The sequence below is a fragment of the Dipodomys merriami genome, unplaced genomic scaffold, assembly GCF_024711535.1.
Source record: "Dipodomys merriami isolate MVZ:Mamm:240054 unplaced genomic scaffold, mDipMer1.0.p SCAF_476, whole genome shotgun sequence".
Taxonomy (NCBI): domain Eukaryota; kingdom Metazoa; phylum Chordata; class Mammalia; order Rodentia; family Heteromyidae; genus Dipodomys; species Dipodomys merriami.
In genome coordinates, this window is record NW_027206042.1 from 530,043 (window position 1) to 552,982 (window position 22,940).

The window sequence follows — 22,940 nt, forward strand, 5'->3', positions numbered from 1 at the left end:
CTTTATCCATATAGACGTATTAGAAATATATATTAGTATATATCATACATATGCGCTCTAGGGGATTGTTAAAAGGTCCGCTTTTCATCTGAACAATGTATGATTAATCAATCACCCCTCGTGAGTGAAAAGCCCTGTTAACTGTAGGCTAATGGCTCGGTCGGCTGTTTGTGTGTCGAGTTCTCTCCATTCTCTCGCACAATCCCACAGACACGAATAAAGGGTGGGGTTTCCGCGGCACCCTGAAGATGCCCGGGAGTCCCAGCGCATTCCGCAGTAACTCCCCAGCTCCGGCGGTCCTGGCTCCGCTCCTCTCGCCCGCGGGACTCGTAGCCCGGGGTCCGGGAGGCTGCGGGGTCCGGGCCGCAGGTGTCCCTGGCGATGCCTCCTCCCAGGACCGGGCCGACCGGCCGGCGGCGGGCGCGGCGCGAGGTGCAGCGCGGGGGGCGGGGAGAAGCGCGTCCAGGGGCGGCGCTCGCGGGCTCGGGAGGCGCGAGGGGCGGCCCCGCGGGTGCCCGGCCGCCCCGCCCCGCCCCGCCCCGCCCCGCCGCGGCTGCGGTCCCGCCGGGTCCGTCCCGCCCGCGCGCTCCCCGCGCCCTCCTCGAGGCCGACGCGCACACCCGCTCGCGCTCCCCCGCCCGGGGCAGCCATGGCTCAACACTTCTCCCTGGCCGCCTGCGACGTGGTGGGCTTCGATCTGGACCACACGCTGTGTCGCTACAACCTGCCCGAGAGCGCCCCGGTGAGTGGCGCGGGCCGCCGGGGCGCGCGGTGGGCCGCCTCGCCTCGCCTCCATGGCGGCCGCGCTGGACTCGCCGGGGCCGCCCGCCGCGCCTCGGCGCCGAACGCGCCCCACCCGGCGCGCGCGGGGCGGAAGTGCACCGCCGCCCAGCCCCGGGCCGGAGCGGATCGCGGGGAGGGAGGCCGGGGGAGGCTGGGTGTGCGAGCTCGGGCTGGAGAACGGCTGCCTAGCGCCCGAGGAAGGCCGGGGCCCGGGGCGTCCAGGGGTGTCCGCCGATGCCAGGCCTTGCACCTTCCTCGCTCGTTGCCTCTGGGCACACGTTGGGCGTTGGACGCAGTACTTCCTGGGTTTGGTGGCGGGGGTCGGGTGGGGAGGTTTCCCTCGATTTTCGGTGGCTGTGCATTCCCTTTCGCACGGTCAAGCCGATCACCTGTCAGAGTTGCAGCACCAGCAGCCCGGGAGAGGCTTTGTCGTGCACTGCGCACTAGCTGGGTTAAGCCGTACAGTCCTCAGCCCTCTCTTGCCCGTAGTGAAAGGATTAAAGATGAGCATTTTTGAGCACCTACTAAGTGCTACAGGCTTTTTGTAAAGCGAATAGCTTGTGGAATTTAAACTCTTCATTCTGCCCGGAAGGAAGGAGAAGTGGATATTATGATTATAGACAGGTGCACGTGTATGCATTGCCCTCACTCCTCCAATTCCTCTGGTTTCACCAGAACCTGAAGACTCAACCTTGCAGTGAGAGATCTCAGCGTCCCTAGAGGGAGCTGGCTGTGAGCATGGTAATTAATTGGAGGACCCTGCAGCAGACTGCCTAACGAAGCACACTGTGACTGGCGCCGAGAAACTTGGGACAACTAAACCTGTGTTCTTCCTCTGTTTCCCCAGTACAATGAGGCTAAAAATTGGGCTTAGCTTAAAAGGTCATTGCAAGGATTAAGTGGGTAATAGATGAATCAGTGCCTAAAGCAGTGCCTGATGAAAACAAGTGGTTTTTTGTTTGTTTGTTTTTTTAAATAGTGTCTACCCAAACCATCTGGAAACCTCACCACTTATGGGTAGAGCTCCAGGTCACTGGGACAGACATCAGCCAACATTGTCTATTAGTCACAGTCCTGTCAGTTCATCACGTACTGAAAGGTCAAAACCCAGAAGCTCCTGAATGACTTATATGTGTTTACAATGCACAGGTACTTTAAGAAAAAAACAAAAAACTGCTTTTAGTGGAAACCTAGTAGCTCACACCTGCAATCTTAACTACTCAGGAGGCTGAGAGCTGAAGGTAAAGGTTCAAATCTAGCCCAGGCAGGAGAATCATGAAATGTAAGTCCAATTAACCACCAAAAAGCCAAAGCGGAGCTGGAGTTCAATGGTAGAGTGCCAGACTTGAGCAAAAAAGCTAAGGAGCCATCCCTCAGTCCTACTGGCGCGAACACACACACACACACACACACACACACACACGTATGTTTTTCCTGCTGTTGTATTTTTCAGCTTTCCTGCTACACAGGTCTATTTTCCTTAGTTATATTGAGAGTTCAAAAGTTTTTCTTCACTTTTTTGGCTTTTAAGCCCCTCTTCCCCCGTGTCTTTGATTTGATTTGTATTTTACTGTCTGATTTACATTTTCTAATGCTCTTCCTCAGTACTCACTTTTGTTTGCAGAGCATATTGTTAAACCACTGTCATGTCAACAGCGAGTTCAGGGCAGTTGTGAGCATAAAATGTCAACATAGAACATCCTTAGAGACAAAATACTCCTTACTCAATATGAGTGATGTTTAAAGATTATAAACGTGAACCAACTGAGTTAAAGGTCCTGTTGATGTAAAAAAGCAAAACAACAACAACAACAACTTAATTATTAAGTGTCACAAAGTGCTGAGCACCTGAGTTGAGGGTACAGAAATCAACCATAACCTAGCAATGGACAGAGTCTTGGGAGAATGGTGACCAATTAGTTGCAGGCCCTGTGGTGAAAGCAGTAGTACCTGGGTCTCATACAGCTACTGCCTATCTGTGGAGGGCCTCATCCCTTCCTCACAGTGACTCTTCATCCTTACCTCATCTGAAATACTGTTCCCGAGGGAAACCATCCCTGGTCATTTCCCTATTCTGTCTTCCCACCCTAGGGTTTCCCTTGAAACCTACCTTCACCAAGCATGCCACATGGGGTGTTTTTTCAACCATTTCCTGTTTACTTATTAGAGTCTTCCTCTATAGAGTCTATTTCCTTAACATCAGCCAGTGTTAAATGTACTGTGTCTATCAGGTTCAGAAAATAATTGTGTGTAATTGAATAAGTAAGAGTTTTAATAACAGTATGACATATCTACTGTCCTGATAAGCATTCTGCTTGATGCATGGGGCTGAACCTTGTGGAGGGATATTATCACCAATCAGTATACAGAGAGAGGACCACAAGGCATGGGAAGGTGAAGTATCTTAGCCAGAGCTGCCCAGCAGCGTAGTGTGGCTTGGGTTTCTGACTCTTTCCTGCCATGCTGTCACACCGTACAGTGCTGGGAAGCATGGAAGAGAGGCCCAGGATGAGCTCCCCACACAAAGCAGTTGGATTTGCAGGTGAGGATGTACAGAGGAAATCAAGCCAGGGACTAGAGAGGAGCCACAGCATGAACTGCTGGGTGGAGCATTGCAGATGATCCTGGAAAAGTCATCAATATCCCCTTATATCTTAGAAGGTTGTGAGTTTCTCTCCCTTCTCTCTCCTGGACCCTTAACAAATGAGCAGTGTTCTGCGTTTGCAGATCTGGGTATGTCTCCTCTCCTTTGAGACTCAAGAAAGATATCCAGTTGACACCTGTTTTCCCCTAGGGCTGCAGGTCTGGTACTAGCCAGGGTCTGTATGATTGGGAGAGCAGGTGTTTAGCAGGTGGGAGAACATGGGCTCTCAAAGAGAAGCCACAGTCAGCTCCTACCATTATTAACTATAAAGGGCTCAGCCTTGCCAGATCTTTCAGTTCTTTTTTTCCGGGGGGTGAGGGGGGGAAGGGGGTTTGCCAGGAGCAGGCAAGCTAGGCATCTGAACATACTTGAGAAGTCTTCGAATTTGTAAGAGCTGCCTCATTTTCCAGCAAACAGGATTATAAAGTTGCTAGTCTTAGCAAAGAATACAGCACACCTAGTTGAATCTGAATTTCACATCACAAAAACATTTTAGTGTATGTAATATCCCAAAAATTGCATGGAATGGGCTTATCTTCTACCAACAAAAAAAATTGGGGGGGGGGCTGTTCACCAGAAAATCACACTCACCTATATGTTCGTCATTTTATTTGACTTTCTGAAGGCTTCTCTTGTCCTTTGTCTTCAGTTGCTTTTCTTTTGCTGAAGAATAAGATATTTCCTATACCTGATAGAGGCCTCCTGATTCCTTCTCTAAATCATCTGCTCAGTCCCCACCATATTTTGTTTTGAGATTCTTCTGAGATAGGGCCTTTTTAGTAAAGATTCATCAAGGACAGATGCAATGACAGAGTGGACCTGTTTATTGTCTTGATGACATATTAAGCAGTATCAGGTCTTAATTATGATCGCTAATCTGTTAAAATTTAAGAGTAAGATTAGTAATTGTCCTTGCATTAATTGTATGTTGATAGTTTAATTTTGGGCAGACTAGTTACCCAGAGGTTGCACAATTTGATACATTTCTTATGGATTGAACTGCAGAACTTTCACATTTTTTCCTGCTGTTTTCCCCCCTCAATAATTCCATTAGTTTTTATGTCCATGTTAGTAAAACAGAATAGTAATTTTTTTCTTTCTTTATTTGCAGCTCATTTATAACAGCTTTGCTCAGTTCCTAGTCAAGGAGAAAGGGTACGATAAGGAATTGCTCACTGTGACTCCTGAGGATTGGGATTTCTGGTAAGTTCTTTTTATTTTTTTAATGTGGTTTAATTCTTGACGATAAAATATTAATACTTCCTCAGGTAAAGTTACAAAGTAAAATGTGAAATTGAGTCCAAAGGCAAAATGGCTTCTAAGCTAAAAGTTTTGTGTTTAATTGAATTAAGGTCTTTTCTACCTTAAACAAGTTTTGACTTAGTTAAATGTGAAAAATGAGCTGAGTTTATGTGACTAATTTGGATGTTTTTATGGCTTAGATCTGTAATAATTAGAGGTTTAAATGTTTATTACAAACTAAAGTTTCTATCTTTATGAAAAGGCTTTTTTGTTTTAAATCCTTCCAATGAAAAACCATAAGAGAATTCAAGTGACTGGATTAGTGTCTGGTTCTCCTGATTTAGTGTTCTCTTCTTCCTAATGCTTATTTTTTCTTTTTCTCTCTCATTTAAAGAGCATAAGCAAAAATCATTAGCTACTTTATATGGTTTAGTTTAGCAGGCGTGGTGGTGGTGTGTGTGTAGTCTCAGCTACTCCAAAGCCTGAGATAGGAGGGTCACTTCAGCCTGGGAGTTGGGGTCCAGCCTAAGTAATATTTCTTATAGGTAAAAAGGTAGGTAGGTAGGTAGATAGCTAGATACTAGGTAGGTAGGTAGACAGACAGACAAAAATAGGTGGGTAGATATGTAGGTAGGTGGAAGAAAGAAAGGAAGGAAAAGAAAAAAAATTGATTTAAATTAATAATCCTAAATAATGTCCATCTATTATACATTCCTCCAATATTTGGTTGGTCTTTTCATAGATCCTTTACACACAAAGAAGAAGCAGAAGGCTCTTGCTATGTGAAATTATTGGCTCTGAAATGTGCAAATGAAAGCAAATACTGACTGTGAAGTGCCCTTTCATTTATGTTTGACTCTCGATATCTGTAGCCTCTTGGTGTTCATTATTCATATAAAGAATCTGTGCTCATTTCACTCCCCAAATCCCACAAGCTTTTTGTATCCAAGAAGCTAAAATTTTGACCACTCTTACTGGTTTTCAATAGTATGCCTTGCCCAAGAGCAAGTTCTTATAACTGGACCCAAATTGAGGCAAATTCTAATTAGTATAGAGAACACTCTGGCTAAGAGGTTATCTTGTATAAATATGTATGCAGGTATATGTTTGAGTATGTGTTTCTCATCACCATTTGTTGTTATTTTTGACTATACTGAGGTTTGAACTCAGAACTTAGCACTTCCTTGGAAGGCATCTTGTTACCTGAGTCATGTTTCTGGTTTGCTTTAGTTACTTTTCAGATAGGGCTAACACTGTGATTGTACTATATTTACCTCCTTTGTGTTCTGGAATTACGGGCACCTGCCACCACATCAGCTTGTTTGTTGAGAACTCCTGTTAACTTTTGGCCAGGCTGGCCTAAAACTTTGAGTCCTCCTCATTTTTGTCTTTACAGTAGCTGCATCTGCACATTTTTCCAGAGGCATAGAATAGTGTTCTGGTGTGTTGTTTTTTCCTTGTTTGAATTTCAGATTCATTTTTTAAATGTCTAAGGATTTGTAAACTAAACATGTTTCCTTATATTGCCTAATTCCTATATTCCTCTGGTTTGTGGTGAATATTTAATTTTGCAGTCTTGTTTGATAGCATATAATTTGCCTAGGTAGGAGAATCCTTTTTCAGCACTACAACTTTTTAAAAATACAGATTGGGGCTGGGAAGGTGGCTCAGTGGCAGAGTGCTTGCCTTGTATGCATGAGGCCCTGGGTTCGATTTCCTCAGCACCACATTAAACAGAAAAGGCTGGAAGTAGTGCTGTGGCTCAAGTGGTAGAATGCTAGCCTTGAGCTGAAGAGCTGAGGGACAGCACCCAGGCCCAGAGTTCAGGCCCCGCGTCTAGCAAAAAAATAAAAAATAAAAAAATAAAAATAAAAATACAGATTATTGTTTCATAAGATAGCTAAGTACATGAATTAATTAAAATTTCACTTTTCTGTTTTAGTTGCAAAGGTTTAGTATTGGATCTGGAAGATGGAACCTTCATTAAACTTGCAGATAATGGCACTGTGCTCAGGTAATAAAAATTAGCAGTGAAATGAAACATGGCTTTCTCTAGGATACCTCTCTTAGCATATGATCCGTAAGGCATGATAATATAATTAAGATTGTTTCAATCAGTGAGATGACAGACAATCTGTCTTCCTGAAATGTCTTTGTATGAATTGTTAGGAATATTTCAATATAAATCTGTGAGCTTTGGGTTTAGATGTTCAGTTCCTTTAAGTTTGGCTCATTAGAAATAGTGATAAAGAACTATGACTATTAGAGTTATAGAGTTAGCAACTTGCTTTCTCTCATTGAATACCCTGTGCTATATTAAGGCCTAGAAATCATAATGTTTTAGTTGGGTGCGTAGGTGCCTAGATAAACTAGGGTTCTTTTACAGAAGAGAATCACTGTTGGGGTTGGAGTTGATTGTCTGTCTTTTCCTCAATTCTTCAAGACTCATGTATGTCCAAACTCATCCAGGAAGTTCTTCTGCATGGTTCTAACCCTTTCTTTTCTCTACCAAGTGTGCTACACCCTCCAGTATTGGTCAAGGCATGAAAAGCAATAAGGAAGTAGCTGCTGTCATTGCTCCAAGTCTTGTAGAGACCAGTAGGGAGTTAGAAACTGTTCTTTTCCTCATACCAATAGTGTCATCCTGTCAACATGACTATGAAGCTATGTCTTAATACTTATACTAACATGGTCAGAGGCAAGGAAGATTCTGAGCTCAGCATCCTTGTGTATACTCTTGAAACCATTCATTTTGTATAATAGAAATTCTTTTCCCATGTTTCCCCAAACATTATGCCAAGGTGTTTCGAACTAGATGGCCTCCTCACCTCTGATTCTTTTGTCATTTACTTGCATGTGTCTTTTCTCAGGCAACTGGAGTTTTCTTAGTAAGGTCTACATGATGCAAAACTAGTATTTGAATCATAGGAAAAACCTACTTTCATCTCTTGATCTGTTTTGCTCCATTCTTCTTGCTGCTTCCCAGTGAGCTTCTGGCTGTGCTGTGTCCTTCAGTGAGCTGGTTGTGCCCTCTCTTCTCCTCAGCCCCCTGCGCTCACCGTCACCCTCTGTGGGGCCAGGTGTCTGCTGTGTCCCCTGTGGACCTGGTGTGGCTCCTGCTGTAACTCTGCTGTTCCTCGTTACTGCTGGCTCCTTACTGAGTCGGATTCCCACCCAGTCCACGCAGTTGTTCTCTAGTTGTCCAGTAATGTTTTTACATCTCTTTTCCTTATAAGTGTGAGATTTATTGAACCCAAAGCCTTGGTGCTCTGCTAGGAGCTATAACACCAGATACATATTTTTTATTTTTTTTTGCAGCAAGTCAGGTCAATTTACCCAGTCTTGCTTGGAACCTTAGCCTCCTGCCTCAAGCTTTCTAGGTAGCTGGAATTAATGCACATGTAACACTGTGCCCAGCTTTTTCTCATCATTTGGTTAAACCAAAACTTCTCTAGTGAAGGGTGGTATCTTACACAGCATGGACCTCAGAGTGAAAGCTGTCAATCTCTTGCTAGTAGGTGGATCAATGGAGGAAGAGCTAGGAAGTACCCTAGTTGAAATATATGTGTTGTATATATGTATATATATTCTGGATATCACACACACATATACATACATACATACATACATACACACACATATATATATAGAGAGAGAGAGTGTGTGTGTGTGTGTGTGTGTGTGAGAGAGAGAGAGAGAGAGAGCGAGAGGAGGAAGGGAAGACTAGGAATTCTCCTAGGGAAGAGAGAGAGAGAGGTGGGGGTGAGGCATAAACATGGTACATAGCCTACACTCTGGAGACAACTGAGACAAGTATCTCAAGTTATGTGGGAGGTTGAGATAGGAGCATCTCAAGTTCAGGACTAGCCCAGGCTACATAACAAGACTTTGTCTCAAGAAAACAAACAGACAATGAAAACTAAAACTTGGTTAGCTGCAGCAGCAAAAGTGTTCAATAATCTCAGTGCTAGCGCAAAAGGTGATTGAGGGGCATCATGAGCATTGTGCATGGTCTCTCACCCCAGGGCAAGCCATGGCACCAAGATGATGAATCCGGAGGTGCTGGCAGAGACATATGGCAAGAAGGAGTGGAAGCACTTTGTGCTGGACACGGGCATGCCTTGCCGCTCAGGTAGGCCTTACATGAGTACTGCTGTCATCCATTTCCATTTTGTTTTTGTGCCCGGAACTTGCAATGTGAAGACCCAGAGACCCCATGCAACCCTGGCAACCCTTGCAAGGCCAGATGGACAAGCAGCAGTAGAATGTATTTATTTTCAGGTATATCTGATTCCTATTTAGCAGTTGCTTCAGAATACCATTGACAACATTTTCACATGGTTATATTGAAGGATTTGTTGGTCCTCCTTTTCCCAGCACTTGTTCTGCAGTAAAGAAGATTAACACTTAGGAATAATATGTTCCTAAGCCAACCTGTCTCCTTTAGCAGACATTCGTATGACCCTTAGTTTCCCTCCATGTTTCTCCACATTTACATTGTCCACCTAAGTTTCCCATTCTAGGATCCTTTGACCCTCTTTTTTTCTAGTTTTAAAGTGATTTTGTGCTCTTTTGTTTTGGTGCTGGTACTCAGGCTTGAACTCAGGGCCTAGATGTTGGCCCTTAGCTTTTATGCTCAAGGCAAGTTCTGTACCACTTGAGCCACAGCTCCACTTTCAGCTTTTTGGTGGTTAATATTTGGAGAAAAGAGTCTCACAGATGTTCCTGCCCACGCTGGCTTCAAACCTTAATCCTCAGGTCTCAGCCTCCGGAGTAGGAGCTTGATTGCAGCTTGAATCAACAGCTCGTAGTTGTGCTCGTAGTCGTGCTTAGTATGCCCAGGAGCATCCTGGGAATGCTCTCAGGTTATCCCCTTTTAAGTGTTTCTAATCCAGTTGTCCAGTGCCCAGATAGTCAGCCTGTGACACATACTTAAGATCTCAAATTTCTGCAAAGTAATAAAGATAGGCTGATGGGTTTTTTTAAGACTGTTTTTTAATGGTAGAAAAGTTAAAAAAAACAAAACGGTTGTGTCTCCACAACCCAATTCCAGTGTGTGTACATGTTTAAGAAAAATTATAGCATACAATTAGAAAACCAAGGATTTTTCTCAGAGATTTCTGACGAGATGCAAAAACAGTACCTCAAGTTATCAAGAGGCTGGGATGTTGGTTCACTGGCTCAACCCATGTTTTGTTCCATGTGGCTCCATGGCCTCTGAATGAGAATGAGTGGCACTGTTGTGTCCGAGGTAGGATGATGCTGTGCAGTAGTACAGTCTGGGCTCAGACATTGGGCCCCTGGGATGTGACAAGGGCCACTGAAAGTATTGTCCAGGAACAGCATAACTAAAAGTATCATGTATTCCAGGGGAGGGCTCAAGTGTAACTTTACCCCAATGTTACAGAATAAATCTGATTACTTTTTTTTCCCCCCGCATGACATCCTGGAATTTTGCTGAGACAAGTCACTGTACATCATCCACATGTTATGGGTTTTTATTCCTCTCATCATCCTGGCTATCCAAAATTTTGTCCAAAATGGCATCCTCATTGACTGTGGTACACAAATATATATATATATATATATATATATATATATTATATATATATACATATATATGTATATTTTTTAAGACAACGAGTCTTGGATAGAATGTTGAGCTTATGAATGTCTTACTTCAACTTGCTTGTAGTATCTTCAGAATTTAAGCAGCACTCAGAAGACACTAGTAGGCTGAACTGAAATTCTTTATGAAAATTTCTCATAGAATTTCTGTTGGGCAAATTGTTCCATTATATTCTGCCTTTGCTCAAGGGAAAATATGAAACAAACTGTGTCTCAAATAGAAATAAATACATAAGTAAACAAAATGAATGGATGGATAAATAAATGCCTTTGTATAATTAACCAAAACCTAGTATTTCTTCAAAGAAGTTTACGCGTTTTGTACTTGCATGAGGCATTAATTTGTTCTTAATTTTAAAGACTTTTTCTGTTTTTAGGAAAATACTATTTTTATGATAACTACTTTGACCTGCCAGGAGCTCTTCTTTGTGCCAGAGTGGTGGACTCTTTAACAAAGGTGAGTATAGGCAATCATTTAAAAAACCTGTGTGATTTGTATTTAATCACCAGTAAGAAGACCTAATTACACACACCTGTCAAGGGGAGATTTTTTTTTTTTTGTATGTAGTTTCCTCATGGTGGTTATATAGGTCACCAAGGAAGAAAAAGCATGATGAGTTTGATCAACATATTTTTGGAACATGAAAGAACAGTGACTATTTTTCCTAGGAAAAATAAACCTATGTTCCTCTCCAGCAGAGGGTGCAAAAGTCTAGGAAAACAAAATACAGAACTTGATCTAGAAAACTCTTCTCTTAGTTTCAGTACAAGAAAACAAAAGTAATTAAGGAAATTCTATGTATCTTAAATATGCTATATAGTATTAACCATGAAAATCAGGTGAAATTTTAGGATCATTTTTGCTTTAAGTATCTTATATATAATTATATATAATTATCTAGTAATTGTTGTTTTGATAGAGGACACAGTTGATGATTCCAAAATATCAAAAAGCTATAAAGTTAAGTGTTTTAATATAATATTTATTTACTTTCTGGCCCAAAAAGAACTCTATAAAAATAATTAAATACTGGATCTGGAATCTCATTCACCTTTTCTGTAGTGGCTTACTGTTCTTTTCAAATATATATATATATATATATATATATATATATATATACATATATTATATATATATAATTATATATATATAGTTATTATAAAGGTGATGTACAGAGAGGCTACAGTTATGAAGTCAGGTAAAAAGTACATTTCTTTTTGGACAATGTCACCCTTCCCTTGCTGCTCTGTTTTTTGTTTTTGTTCTTTTTTGATCCAGGTTAAGTAGGCCCTGCAATCTGAAATAAAGCTTGGGGGCTTTAAAGCTTCAGGCCTCTGGGGGGCTTTAAAGCTTCAGGCCTCTGGGGGGCTTTAAAGCTTCAGGCCTTTGGGGGGCTTTAAAGCTTCAGGCCTCTGAGCTCCAATGATGACACAGTGCATTTAGTAATATATTTGTTTTTCTCAAAAGCCATAGAACAGTGTACATTTGCTTACGCATTTAAAAATGTTTTTTTAGCTGGGCGCTTGTGGCTCCTGCCTGTAATTTTAGCTGAGATCTAATTGCCATTCAGAGCTAGCCCAGGCAGAAAAGTTCATTACACTCTTATCTCTACATAACCATAAAAATTCAGAAGTGGGGCTGCAGCTTCAGTGAGAAGAGCACTAGCCTTGAGCTCTAAAGCTCAGAGATAGCATCTAGGCCCAGAGTCAAACCCTAGGACCAGAAAAATAAATAAATAATAACAATAAAAAATCGCCTGAGTTTGATATTTTTGTATGATTTTTGTGGACTGTTACTAAAAGCACTTTGAGTAGAATGAGTACTTTATTGATTTATTATGTCTCCTAAACCATAAATCCCTATGTTAGAACTGAGTCATACTGTTTGCCTGCATTTTCCACTATGCTAAGACACAGAATTATTACATTTGTTACATTTGGAATTTTTTTTCCTTTTAGCAGAACAGTGGTCAAAAAGCATTTGATTTTTGGAAGGATATAGTTGCTGGTATACAACACAATTTTAAAATGTCAGCTTTTAAGGGTGAGTAACTTGAAGAGAGGGTTGCTAATACATATGTGTTCCATGCTGTGTGTCTATTAAACTAAACAGAAGTTGCTTCTTTTACTGTGATCCTTACTTAGGATTCAGTTTTGTCTTCGATATTGCTATAAAGTTATTTCTGCTTACCTTTTAAGTGGTTCTTAAGTTCATGTGTTTTATGGCCATAATTGCCAGTATTCTGAGCTTTGCTGTTAAATTGTCCTAGACATGGCTTCTAGTAGAGTTGTTCTGTGGTTTTGTGAGAATTGAAGTTGTAGTGTTGCTGTTTGGTGACACACACCTACGTCCTTAGTGGAGAAGTTATAGACAGGTGAGCAAAGTGCCTGCTGGTGAACATTGTCTTCTTGTTGATTAAGAAATGGAAGTGGTTGACCCAGAATAGGGGCAGAGTTATTGTCATCCTCAAGCCTACGGTTTCATGCTTTTATTTGCAGGCTTTCTCGGGTGACCTAAAGGGTAGTTCTAAGGCTATGGATGCCTTTATGTTATTCTGCTGCTTCAATCAGACTGGCTTGATGCAATTAGTTGGCTGGTAGTTACTCATGAACAGTCTTTTTCAGTTTAAAAACATTGCTTTTTGGTTTACACTTAAAAATGTATGACTTGGGCTGAGTAGGGAAGCTTACACCTGGAATCCCAGCAATTTGAGAGACTGGCTTGAGAGAATCACAGTTTGAGCCAGCCTAAGCAAGAGGTTAGCAAGACTCCATATCAACAGCTAGAATGGGGTATGGTTGTACACACCTATTATCTAAGCTATGGAGGGAAGTATAAAATAGGATAGCAGCTTAGGCACAGGCAAAGGTTAAAAAAAATATATGACCCTGTCTCACAACAACCAGTGCAAAAAAAGGGCTAGAGATGTGACTTGGCAGTAGAGTTTCTACTTTATAGGTATTAAGCAAGTTTAAACCCCCATACTTCCAAAAAGTAATAAATAAAATAGCATGCCTTGACTGGCATGTGGTTTACACCTATAATCCCAGTTATCCAGGAGGCTGACATTGGGAGGATCATGGTTTGAGGCCAGCCTGGGCAAAAAGTCAGCCTCCCATCTCAGTCGATTCATACAAAGCTGCATGTCTGTGATCCCAGTTATGCAGGTGGCCAGAGATGGAAGAATTACAATCTGACACTGACTGTGGGCAAAATAGTGAGATCCTTCCTGAAAATTAACTAGAGGAAAATGGGCAGGGGAATGGCTCAGGTAGAATGCCTGCCAAGGAAGCATGAGGCCCTGAGTTCAAACCCCAATACTGTTTAAAGAAAAAAAAACAAAAATGAACACTATGCCTTCTTCTTAAGATAAACCAACTTATCAAAATAAATTTAAACACTATGACTCAAATATTGGTTAGGCAATAAATAATTGCAGAATATTTGTTCCAAGTATATAATTCTCTGACACTTGCTGCTTTTCCTCCCATAGAAAACCAGTGCTTTGAGGTGATTTTCTCATTTATTTATGTCCACTCATTAGTCCTACCTCTGTCTCCTGGTTTACATGGGGTTTTGTGAGTACTTCTTCACTGTCTACACCGAGTGCTGGTGTGTGTGTCACATCCTTTCTCAATAAAGAGACATACCCATGACACTGTAAAAGATACCCACAAATTTACCATTTCTACTTCAATCATTTATACAATGGAAAGCCTCAAAAATACAATTGAGAATAGCAAATGACTGCTTTCAAGTAAAATGCAGATTCAAAGCGATTGATGTTATTTTATTGCTTGATAATGAATAGATTAAACATTTCATGCTTTAATAAGTGATGCACAGCTTAAACATTTAAAACAGTAATATAAAAATACAGTACAGAGCATAAATAAATAATGTATTTTCATTTCTAGTCAGATACGGAAACCCTCTATGTTAATTCTAATTCACTGGACAAGGAGACATAAGGTACATAACACATCATGTTGTATAAACCCATGAAATTATATTTCCAAGATTCAGTAAGGAACTAAAATCAAATTAAGCACACTTGTGTTAAATAAATAAAGACTAGGTCAGACACCTCTTTTCCAAATTGTACCAGGTATGTCAAAAGACTTTCTGTAATGACAGACTTAAAAAGGTTCATGACTGAAGCACCTTGCATTTCAGACTAGTTTTTGCACAATATTTTGGCTTCTTGTGAGAAGTTCAGAAAGTATATATGCACCTATGTATTTGAATCACTCTTGATGAAAAGGGCCAAGTAAGCCTTAATGCACCATGAGAAATATCCTAGGGTGTACAGTGTCTTTTAAATTTGAGAATTCAAGTATTTAAGTTCTATAAAGTTACGTGATACCTTCTGAATGTTTCCAAGAAGTTGTCATATTAATCCTTAGAAGCAGGCTTATTTTAAGAGGGAATGCTGAGTTTCTGAACTCAAACTTAACCTTACTTAAAAGCCTATTTCTGTTTGTGATCATTTCTTTTAACCTAGCAGGGCTTTTATAGTGAACATTTTTCAATATTGAGTAAGTTCCCAGAAAACCCTCAGAGGCCTTAGGACTACTGACTAGAAACTCATGAGGGCTTTTAAAGATTTGTTACTGCTGCTCATTTGTATGGGGGAAATTGTGTTTTGGTTTGGAAATTTAGAATCTGTGTTTGGGAACATTAATACTGCTCACATTATTTTCAGCTTACCTCCGTATGTATCTTGTGGGAGGGATGGGGCTGGGGAACACTTTTCCAAGCAGGAGTTTAGATCAGCTCTGTGGGAGTACACTTACATGGGAGCCACAAGGAATCCTGAGAAGGAGGAATGGACATACTCTGACGAATATAGGCCATTTGACTCAGCATTGGGCAGCTGGAGCCACACCTGGTCATTTTCTGTGAGATCCATGATGGCGCTGCCTGAAGCCTGATCCAGGTAGCCTTTGGAATACTCATCGTAGGTGTACATTACCGGGGTGCCATTCTTATACAGGCCTATCCAAGCATGAGTGCCTTTCACATGAATGTGATAGGAAAAATAGTATATTCCTGGGATCCTGCAGGTAAAGATTCCTGTTCTTGGGTCATAATGCTGTTGCCTGTTATATAAAATCTTATCAAATGGGATGGGAGCACCGATGGCTGGGTAAGCTTTGGAGAGAATAACACTGAAAGCCGACACAGGCATTCCAGTTACCCCTTGGTTGGCACTAACAAGAGGCATCCCAGAAAGACTGGGCCTTTGCCCTGCTTTTATAAAGCCCTCAGGCGGGACTGCTTGGCCTGGAGGACCTGGAGGGCCTGGGGGGCCGGGAAGACCTGGCTCTCCATTGTGGCCTCTTGGACCTGGAGGCCCTGGTGGCCCTGTGGGTCCATTCAGACCTTTAGTTGCTATGCCAGCTGGGCCAGGAGGACCTGGGTTTCCAGGATCACCTTTAGATCCAGGGAATCCTGGAATACCTGGGGGCCCAATGGGACCCCTGGTGCCTGGCATACCAGGAGTACCTCTTGGACCAGCTTCACCATTGTGTCCAGGTATCCCCTTAGCTCCCACTGCACCTGCAGGGCCTGGGAGTCCAGGCGGTCCTCCCACTCCAGGGTCACCTTTTGGGCCTGGTAACCCTGGGTTGCCCTTAGGACCATTGAGCCCTGGTTCTCCTGGGTATCCTGGTTTTCCATCTAACCCAGGGGGACCCCTTGAGCCTCTAGCCCCAGGGGGTCCTGCAGGCCCAACTGGCCCTATGTCACCTTTAGGGCCTGGGAGACCATGGCTTCCTGGGATGCCCTTTGGTCCTTGGGGACCCATATTACCAGGAGGTCCACTCAGCCCTGGCTCCCCTGGATGACCTGCTGGCCCTTGTTCCCCTTTGGCCCCTGGACCCCCCGGGAGACCAGTAGGTCCTCGTGGTCCTTTTATACCAGGCAAACCTGGCTTCCCAAAGCCAGGAGGCCCAGGAGGCCCATCACTTCCTGGAACCCCAGGGTGGCCTTTTGTCCCCGGAATCCCAGGCTGGCCCGGAAGTCCAGCAGCGCCTGGCTTTCCAATGCCTTCCCGTCCTCGTTCCCCAGGAGGCCCTTGTGGACCTGGTGGGCCGCTTGCTCCTCTTTCTCCTGGGAAACCCCGATCACCTTTGATGCCAGGCTGTCCTGGAAACCCATTCTCACCTCTTTTTCCCACGCCAGGAGGACCAGGCGGTCCCATGGGACCCTGAGGGCCTGGAAGGCCCCTCTCCCCTGGGCGGCCAGGCGCGCCATATCCAGCTTCCCCTTTTTGTCCGTTCAGCCCAGGGGCTCCTGCTGCTCCCTTTTCCCCAGGAAAGCCCCTAGGTCCTGGAGCGCCTGTAGGTCCCTGTTGTCCAGGTTTTCCTGACACAGAAATTCCAGCTGGGCCGGGGATTCCAGGGGGTCCTGGTGGGCCCCGAGGTCCTGGTAAGCCAGCGGGTCCAATATCTCCTTTTGGTCCATACGGTCCTCTCTCTCCAGGCTTTCCTTGGAGCCCTGGCAAACCTGGTTTCCCAGTGGCCGATAATCCTGGTGGGCCCGGCAATCCCGGCTCTCCTTGGAGTCCAGGACTTCCATAGCCTGGTTTTCCTGGTGGTCCAGAGGGACCCGGGTGTCCTCGAGGTCCAGCGGGGCCCGGTGGGCCAGGAATACCTTGCTCACCTCTTACTGGTATACCTAAAAGATACAGTAATACAGCAGCCAACAGAGGGATGGTTAGTAACTTCAAGATAACTGATGTTTCTCAAAATATAGATCCAGACAGAGTACTGCATTATCATTTGATCCAGACATTAGGAAGACATTCTTCAGTGAGTTCCATTGATACTCTTCATTGAGTTCCAATGATACTCTTCATTAAGTTCCAATGATACTCAGTTTATATTTTGCTTATTTGTTTAAAAAACTGCTAGAGCTGGACATGGTAGCTCACACCTGTCCTTTCAGATAAAATGTTCAGGATAACCTCATCTCAACAGTAAGGGCTGAATGTGGTGTTATATATCTGATAGCCCAGCTAGGGTAGGAAGTAAAACTAAGGGGTATTCCAGGCCAGCCTGGATAGGTGAAATACTATCTCAAGAATAACAAGAGCCAGCCGGGCGCTGGTGGCTCACGCCTGTAATCCTAGCTACTCAGGAGGCTGAGATCTGAGGATCGTGGTTCAAAGCCAGCCCGGGCAAGAAAGACCATGAGACTCCTATCTCCAATAAACCACCAGAAAACCGGAAGTGGCGCTGTAGCTCAAGTGGTAGAGCGCTCGCCTTGAGCTGAAGAGCTGAGGGACAGCGCCCAGGCCCAGAGTTCAAGCCCCACGACCGACAAAAAAAAAAAAAAAAAAAAAAAAAAAAGAATAACAAGAGCCAAATGGAGTGGGCCCAAGCAATAGAGTGCTTACCTAGCAAGCATGTAGGTTTGAGTTCAAACCCCAACCAGCCTACTGGAAAACAGACTACTGGAGATAATGAATGTTTCACAAAGCCATGACTACCATAATGCTTCCATCATATCCTAATGATACATAAAAATAAACTAGAATTGAAGAATTCCTCTAGAAAATGTATGCATTGAAGTTTTTAAAGGAAAAAAATCACCTACTTAGAAATGGTAAGAAAAGGCTATAAATAAAAGTGAGCAATAAATGAAAAACTGTTTACTAACTGTAAAAAATTTTCCCTTACAGGGGGCTGGGAAGGTGGCTTAGTGGTAGAGCGCTTGCCTTGCATGCATGAGGCCCTGGGTTCAATTCCTCAGCACCACATAAGCAAAAAGAAAAAAGCCGGAAGTGGCGCTGTGGCTCAAGTGGTAGAGTGCTAGCTTTGAGCAGAAGAGCTGAGGGACAGCGCCCAGGCCCAGAATTCAGGCCCCACGACCAGACGCCCCCCCCCCCAAAAAAAAAATTCTCTTACAAAAGCTGTCCTATAAAATAGAAGTGAAAATGGAATTAAATAAATTACTTCTGCCATGCCTTACTGAATAACTTAGATTTAGACTGGCCTTTTCTGTCCTTCGTATATACTGAGAGATCTCTATATTAACTTAAAATTGAAACAAAAAATTAGAGAATTAGACACGATGGCCAAGGCACTTAAAATAGTATGAAAGTGTGTACCTACATGGCAATAATATTTTTTTATTTCATAAGTCTATCAGTCCATTTTGGCTAGAACATTCCTTCTGATAAACTGAAGTTAAACCTAGCAGTCACTTCCTTATTCAGTGTGAGGAAGTCCTCGTGGGCTCCAGGTGGGACGGCTGAAGATGAGCTGGGGGCTCAGGAAAGTGATGATGTACCATGTCAGTGCTTTAAGCTGCCAAGAACTGCTGTGTTCTTTGAGAGATGGGCTGCCACAGCATTGCAGGGGTTAGTGTTACATGCCCTAGAGAAGGATTACTAATGCCAGTCTTTTGAGAGCAGTCACCATAAACATCTACATAGAATAAACTTACACGTGATTTTTTAATGTCTACTTGCAGAATTAATATTAAAGTAATGTTCCTTGTATACCTGCCTTTGTTGGAAAATGGTCCATCATAATCTTGGTATTGTAGATATTATAGTAGTTCAATAATTTGCTCAAAAACACATGAAAATGACATAACTATGACTTTTTGGGGGATAGGGGCACAATAGAGCCTCAGACAAAATAGTTAAGTGTTTTACCACTGACCTGTACCCTTGCCCAATAGCTATAATTTTTAAGCCATATCTTTTCTGAAAAAAATGGACTTAAAATGTTTCATGGCTTAAAATGATAAATGAAGACTGAAAGAAAATTGTTTCAAACAAACTGAAATGAGTTACAGATTGTCTTTTAAAATATTTTTGAGTACAGTTCCCTTTAACTATTAGTTGTTGGTATACAAATGTATTAAGATTTTAAGTTCTCTCATATAATTGTTTCACAATTATAAGTTGCTAACAGTGACTGTTACTCTCTTAGCTAGAGATGTTCCTGAGAGTTGAAAAACTCTTGTTATATGCAAATCACCAAAGAAATTCTTAAGACATTTTTTAAAATAGGAAAACACTTGTTTTAGACTTAGATGTGTTTATGTTTTCAGTTATTGAAGTCATATTTTCAGTTTGCAAACCTTAAATATGTACAGTTTTCCCATGAATTTTTCAGATGAAAGTATTAGGAAAGAGGAAAAGAAAAATTAATTTATACAAAAGTTTCTATATATTAAAACATACCTTACTGATTGACATGAGTATACATCCACGGTATATCTACATGTATAAATATATGTTGACACATGGCAAATAGAACAGATGAATAGCAAGGGATTTCTTGATGGTTTGGACTATGATAGCACATTTTTTAAAAATGTAAACTGGGTTGGCTATGTCAGAACCTCAGGGTCTTGTTCCAATTAAAATAATTGTCTCACCTGGAATGTTATACTGTTAAAGAGGAAAAGCAAGTCTTATTGAGAATGATTGTACTGGACACTTGAGTCCAGACCTCCAGTGACAGGAGTAACTTGGAATGTTGCCCTAATGGGGCCTAAACTTCTCAATGCAAGAAAGAATTTGACTATGCTGAGTCCTTGGGGATTAGCCCTTGTTTCAGTTTGACCCCTGAAAGAGTAAGATTAGGGTGTCACTATCCTTAAGAAAAAACCTACTATGAAGTTTCTTAAATATCCACAAACTGAACTAGTGCCCCGGTGTGTCAGATATGGCACCCGTGTCAGCCTAGCAGCTACAGCATACTTGTATGCTTTGGCTGAACTCTCCTTTAGCCCGTGCTGCACAGATATGACTGGGAATTATACAGGAACTCTGTATTTCTCTTCTCAGCTTCATGTTTTACTTGTATAAAGTATGGCTTTGTTTCTGTTATCGTGCATTACTGCCTACCAATCAATGATAATGTATTTGAGTTCCTATTTTACATTATTACAAAGAAATAAATGTAGATGTTATAAAATACAACTTCTAAACTTTTTGTTTGTTAATAAGATATTTTCATTTTCCTGCAAAAATAATCAGGATGATGAACAGTAAATGTTAACCTTCTAAATGATGCATTTTATTGTGTATGATCTTGGTAAGTCTGAATTTGTGATCAGAGAGTATCAAATCTAGTACTGTATAACAGTTCAATTGCATTTGTTGCTTCAAGTAAAGTAGCCATCTTTTAAAAAAATCTTTCCTTACTTTTTGTCTTTCTTTTATCCATATTTTGAGGCACTCACAAGTATATGATGTGCTCTTATTTTTAAATATTAAGCTACTTATGAAATACATGAAAATGTATTTTACATTTTTACATTTTTGTCTTTCTTTTTTTAAAGGACAGTCTTAAAGTTTTGTTCTTTGAAAGCACTTGTTCCCAGAATCATATTACTTAAAGTTTATGGCAAATGGCCTTAGCTGTATTTGCAGGACAAAATATCTAACTAAAATGAAAACTTAGAAATGAAATCTGGAGACAACAATGATATTATCTTATTCAGTAGGTATTTTAAAGGCAGTATATAGCTGATGCTTTGAAATGGAATTAGTGAAAATATGTTTGCCCTTTTTGGAGAATCTCTGTGTCCCCCCCTCTTTCTCTCTCTCTCTCTCTCTCTCTCTCTCTCTCTCTCTCTCTCTCTCTCTCTCTCTCTCTCTCTCTCTCTCTCTCTCTCTCTTTCTCTCTCTCTGTATATATATATATACATATATTACTTAATATGCATTATTTTATATATTTTACATTATGTCATTATATATTATTAATATATATTATTTAAGTAAGAAAGCCACACAGATAAGAAATAGGTTAAAGAAGAGATAAAATTTATCATGGATTATATCCATAGAGTAGAAGTGGAACTAGTTAGTAATTTTTCAATGTAATAATAGCTAAGCATACACTTGACAGACTTTGACCATTTGAGGGTCTCAGCAGCCCTTTAAGATAGCTACTCTGTGCTTTATAAATAAGGAAACAAGACACAGGGGAAAAGTAATTTACTTGTGGTCTTAAAGCTAGTAGATAACAGTTAAATCTACATTTAATCCCTGTACTTTATAAGAATCTAATCTAAAAATTGATACTTACTGGACTATTAGATTTATTGGAAGCCATCAGGTTTTTAATGGTTTTTATTAAAAGTCTAAATAAGCATTTAAACCTTCTACTCTCTTTGTACAAACATTTTTGTTAAAATCCTAAGTATAATTAAATCTCATTGAAGTATTATTTATGGATTATAGCAAGTCATTTGTGCAAAAGCATCATTTGAGAGAAAAAAATCTCCATACATAAGAATCCTTGAGATTCTCCAGATATATTTTTCTGTTATATTTAGTGTTCAAGTAGGTCCTGTACAGACTTACTTTCCTACAGATCATTGTTTTGAGAATTTGGACTAATTGAGGAACTTGAAAACACATTAAGACCAGAGGTGAAAGCATTTTGCTAACATGATCACCATTAAGATTGTAGAAAACACCAGTCAGCTGGTCAATAAAGTAAAATATAGAATTCAGCTTACCATTCCTCTTTATGCTATAGGGAATGAAAAACTGGGTCTTGGTGTTGGGTGGTGGGCCTTTTATGCCAGTGGGTGTTTGGTATCGCTCATCATAAAACCTTCCATGAACCAAGTTCAAGAACATGAGCAGCAGAAAGGCTCTCTGTGGCAGCATTTTCTCAGATGGATTCTGGAAAAGAAAAGAACAATTTCAGTAATCTTTTGTTATTGGCCTGTTTCATTTTTCTAATGTTGCACAGATGAATTCTTCATGCAGTTAATTACTTTTAAAATCTGATGCTTTATATGTTGAACATATTCCATAAATTAATGAGGAATTTGTTTTTAGTCATTTGAATATTTGCCTTGTTTTTGAAAGCCAAATTCAAGTAATTAAGGAAAAATAAAATGACTTACAAAAAAGGCTATGCAAACAGAAATCATCATTAGATATCTATATTTAGTAATGCAGAATTTTTGACAGAACCTGAAATACCTACAGTTTCAAAATACACTAAAATTCAGATTAGGACGAAATTATAAAATCTGGTTTCATTAGCTATCTCATGTAAATGGACACAGATATTTCTCTGCATTTTAATACAAAGACATTTCTTTTAAAATCATGCATCAGAAACAAAAACCAACAGGCAAGCAAAACAACAAGAAGAAACTCTAAAATAGTTGATACTTTCTTGAAAGCAAGCTAGTATGGAAATCCATTAATGACCCCTCACTCTCTGCACTTACCTGGGAGCTGTGACTTCTGAAGTTGGTGTCCTAGTAATTTTTTGGCCTCCTCTACTCAGGTGAGCAGTGAAGATGCCCCTCCAGAGCTGCCCTGAATTATTTATACTGTTTTTCTCTGACTGTATGAGGTTACCCTTAGTTTAAGCTCCTCCCCTCAGAGGTGGTAGGCACTAATTATGGTGGGACGTTCTATTGGTCAGGCAAACAAAATCAGGTTAGGTTCTCTTTTTCCTTGTTTTTATTTTTATGGAAAAATCAACTCTTTGTCTTAAATACATATTAATAGTTGTTTAACCATACACCATCTTTTTCTGTGATTTTATTTTAAAATTTCTTACTCCAGTGTTGGTTCATGATGAAATAATGAATCCTCCTTTTTTATTTTTGTTTCTGAAAAGCACATTCTGTTTTGTTTGG

At 41.2% G+C, this 22,940-nt stretch overlaps 2 protein-coding genes across 3 annotated transcripts in view; one reads left to right on the forward strand and one right to left on the reverse strand.

The window, feature by feature from the left end:
- The first annotated feature begins 574 nt into the window (after window positions 1–574).
- The window catches only part of LOC138808755 (5'-nucleotidase domain-containing protein 1), a 107,131-nt gene continuing 84,765 nt past the window's right edge, over window positions 575–22,940 (forward strand). The window contains exons 1-6 of one of the 2 annotated variants that reach the window (XM_069994937.1): window positions 575–742; window positions 4,539–4,630; window positions 6,612–6,683; window positions 8,695–8,801; window positions 10,675–10,754; window positions 12,257–12,341. In XM_069994937.1, the coding sequence (XP_069851038.1) occupies window positions 650–742; window positions 4,539–4,630; window positions 6,612–6,683; window positions 8,695–8,801; window positions 10,675–10,754; window positions 12,257–12,341 (529 nt within the window). In that variant the 5' untranslated portion in view covers window positions 575–649. The remainder of the gene's footprint in view (window positions 743–4,538; window positions 4,631–6,611; window positions 6,684–8,694; window positions 8,802–10,674; window positions 10,755–12,256; window positions 12,342–22,940) is intronic. The other variant, XM_069994938.1, reaches the window with a different exon arrangement.
- Window positions 14,885–21,948, reverse strand: LOC138808760 (collagen alpha-1(X) chain). The gene is made up of 2 exons (XM_069994945.1): window positions 21,795–21,948; window positions 14,885–16,979 (listed from the first exon to the last, which is right to left on the reverse strand). The coding sequence occupies exons 1-2, from the start codon at window positions 21,946–21,948 to the stop codon at window positions 15,091–15,093; spliced, it is 2,043 nt and encodes a 680-aa protein (XP_069851046.1). The 3' UTR covers window positions 14,885–15,090.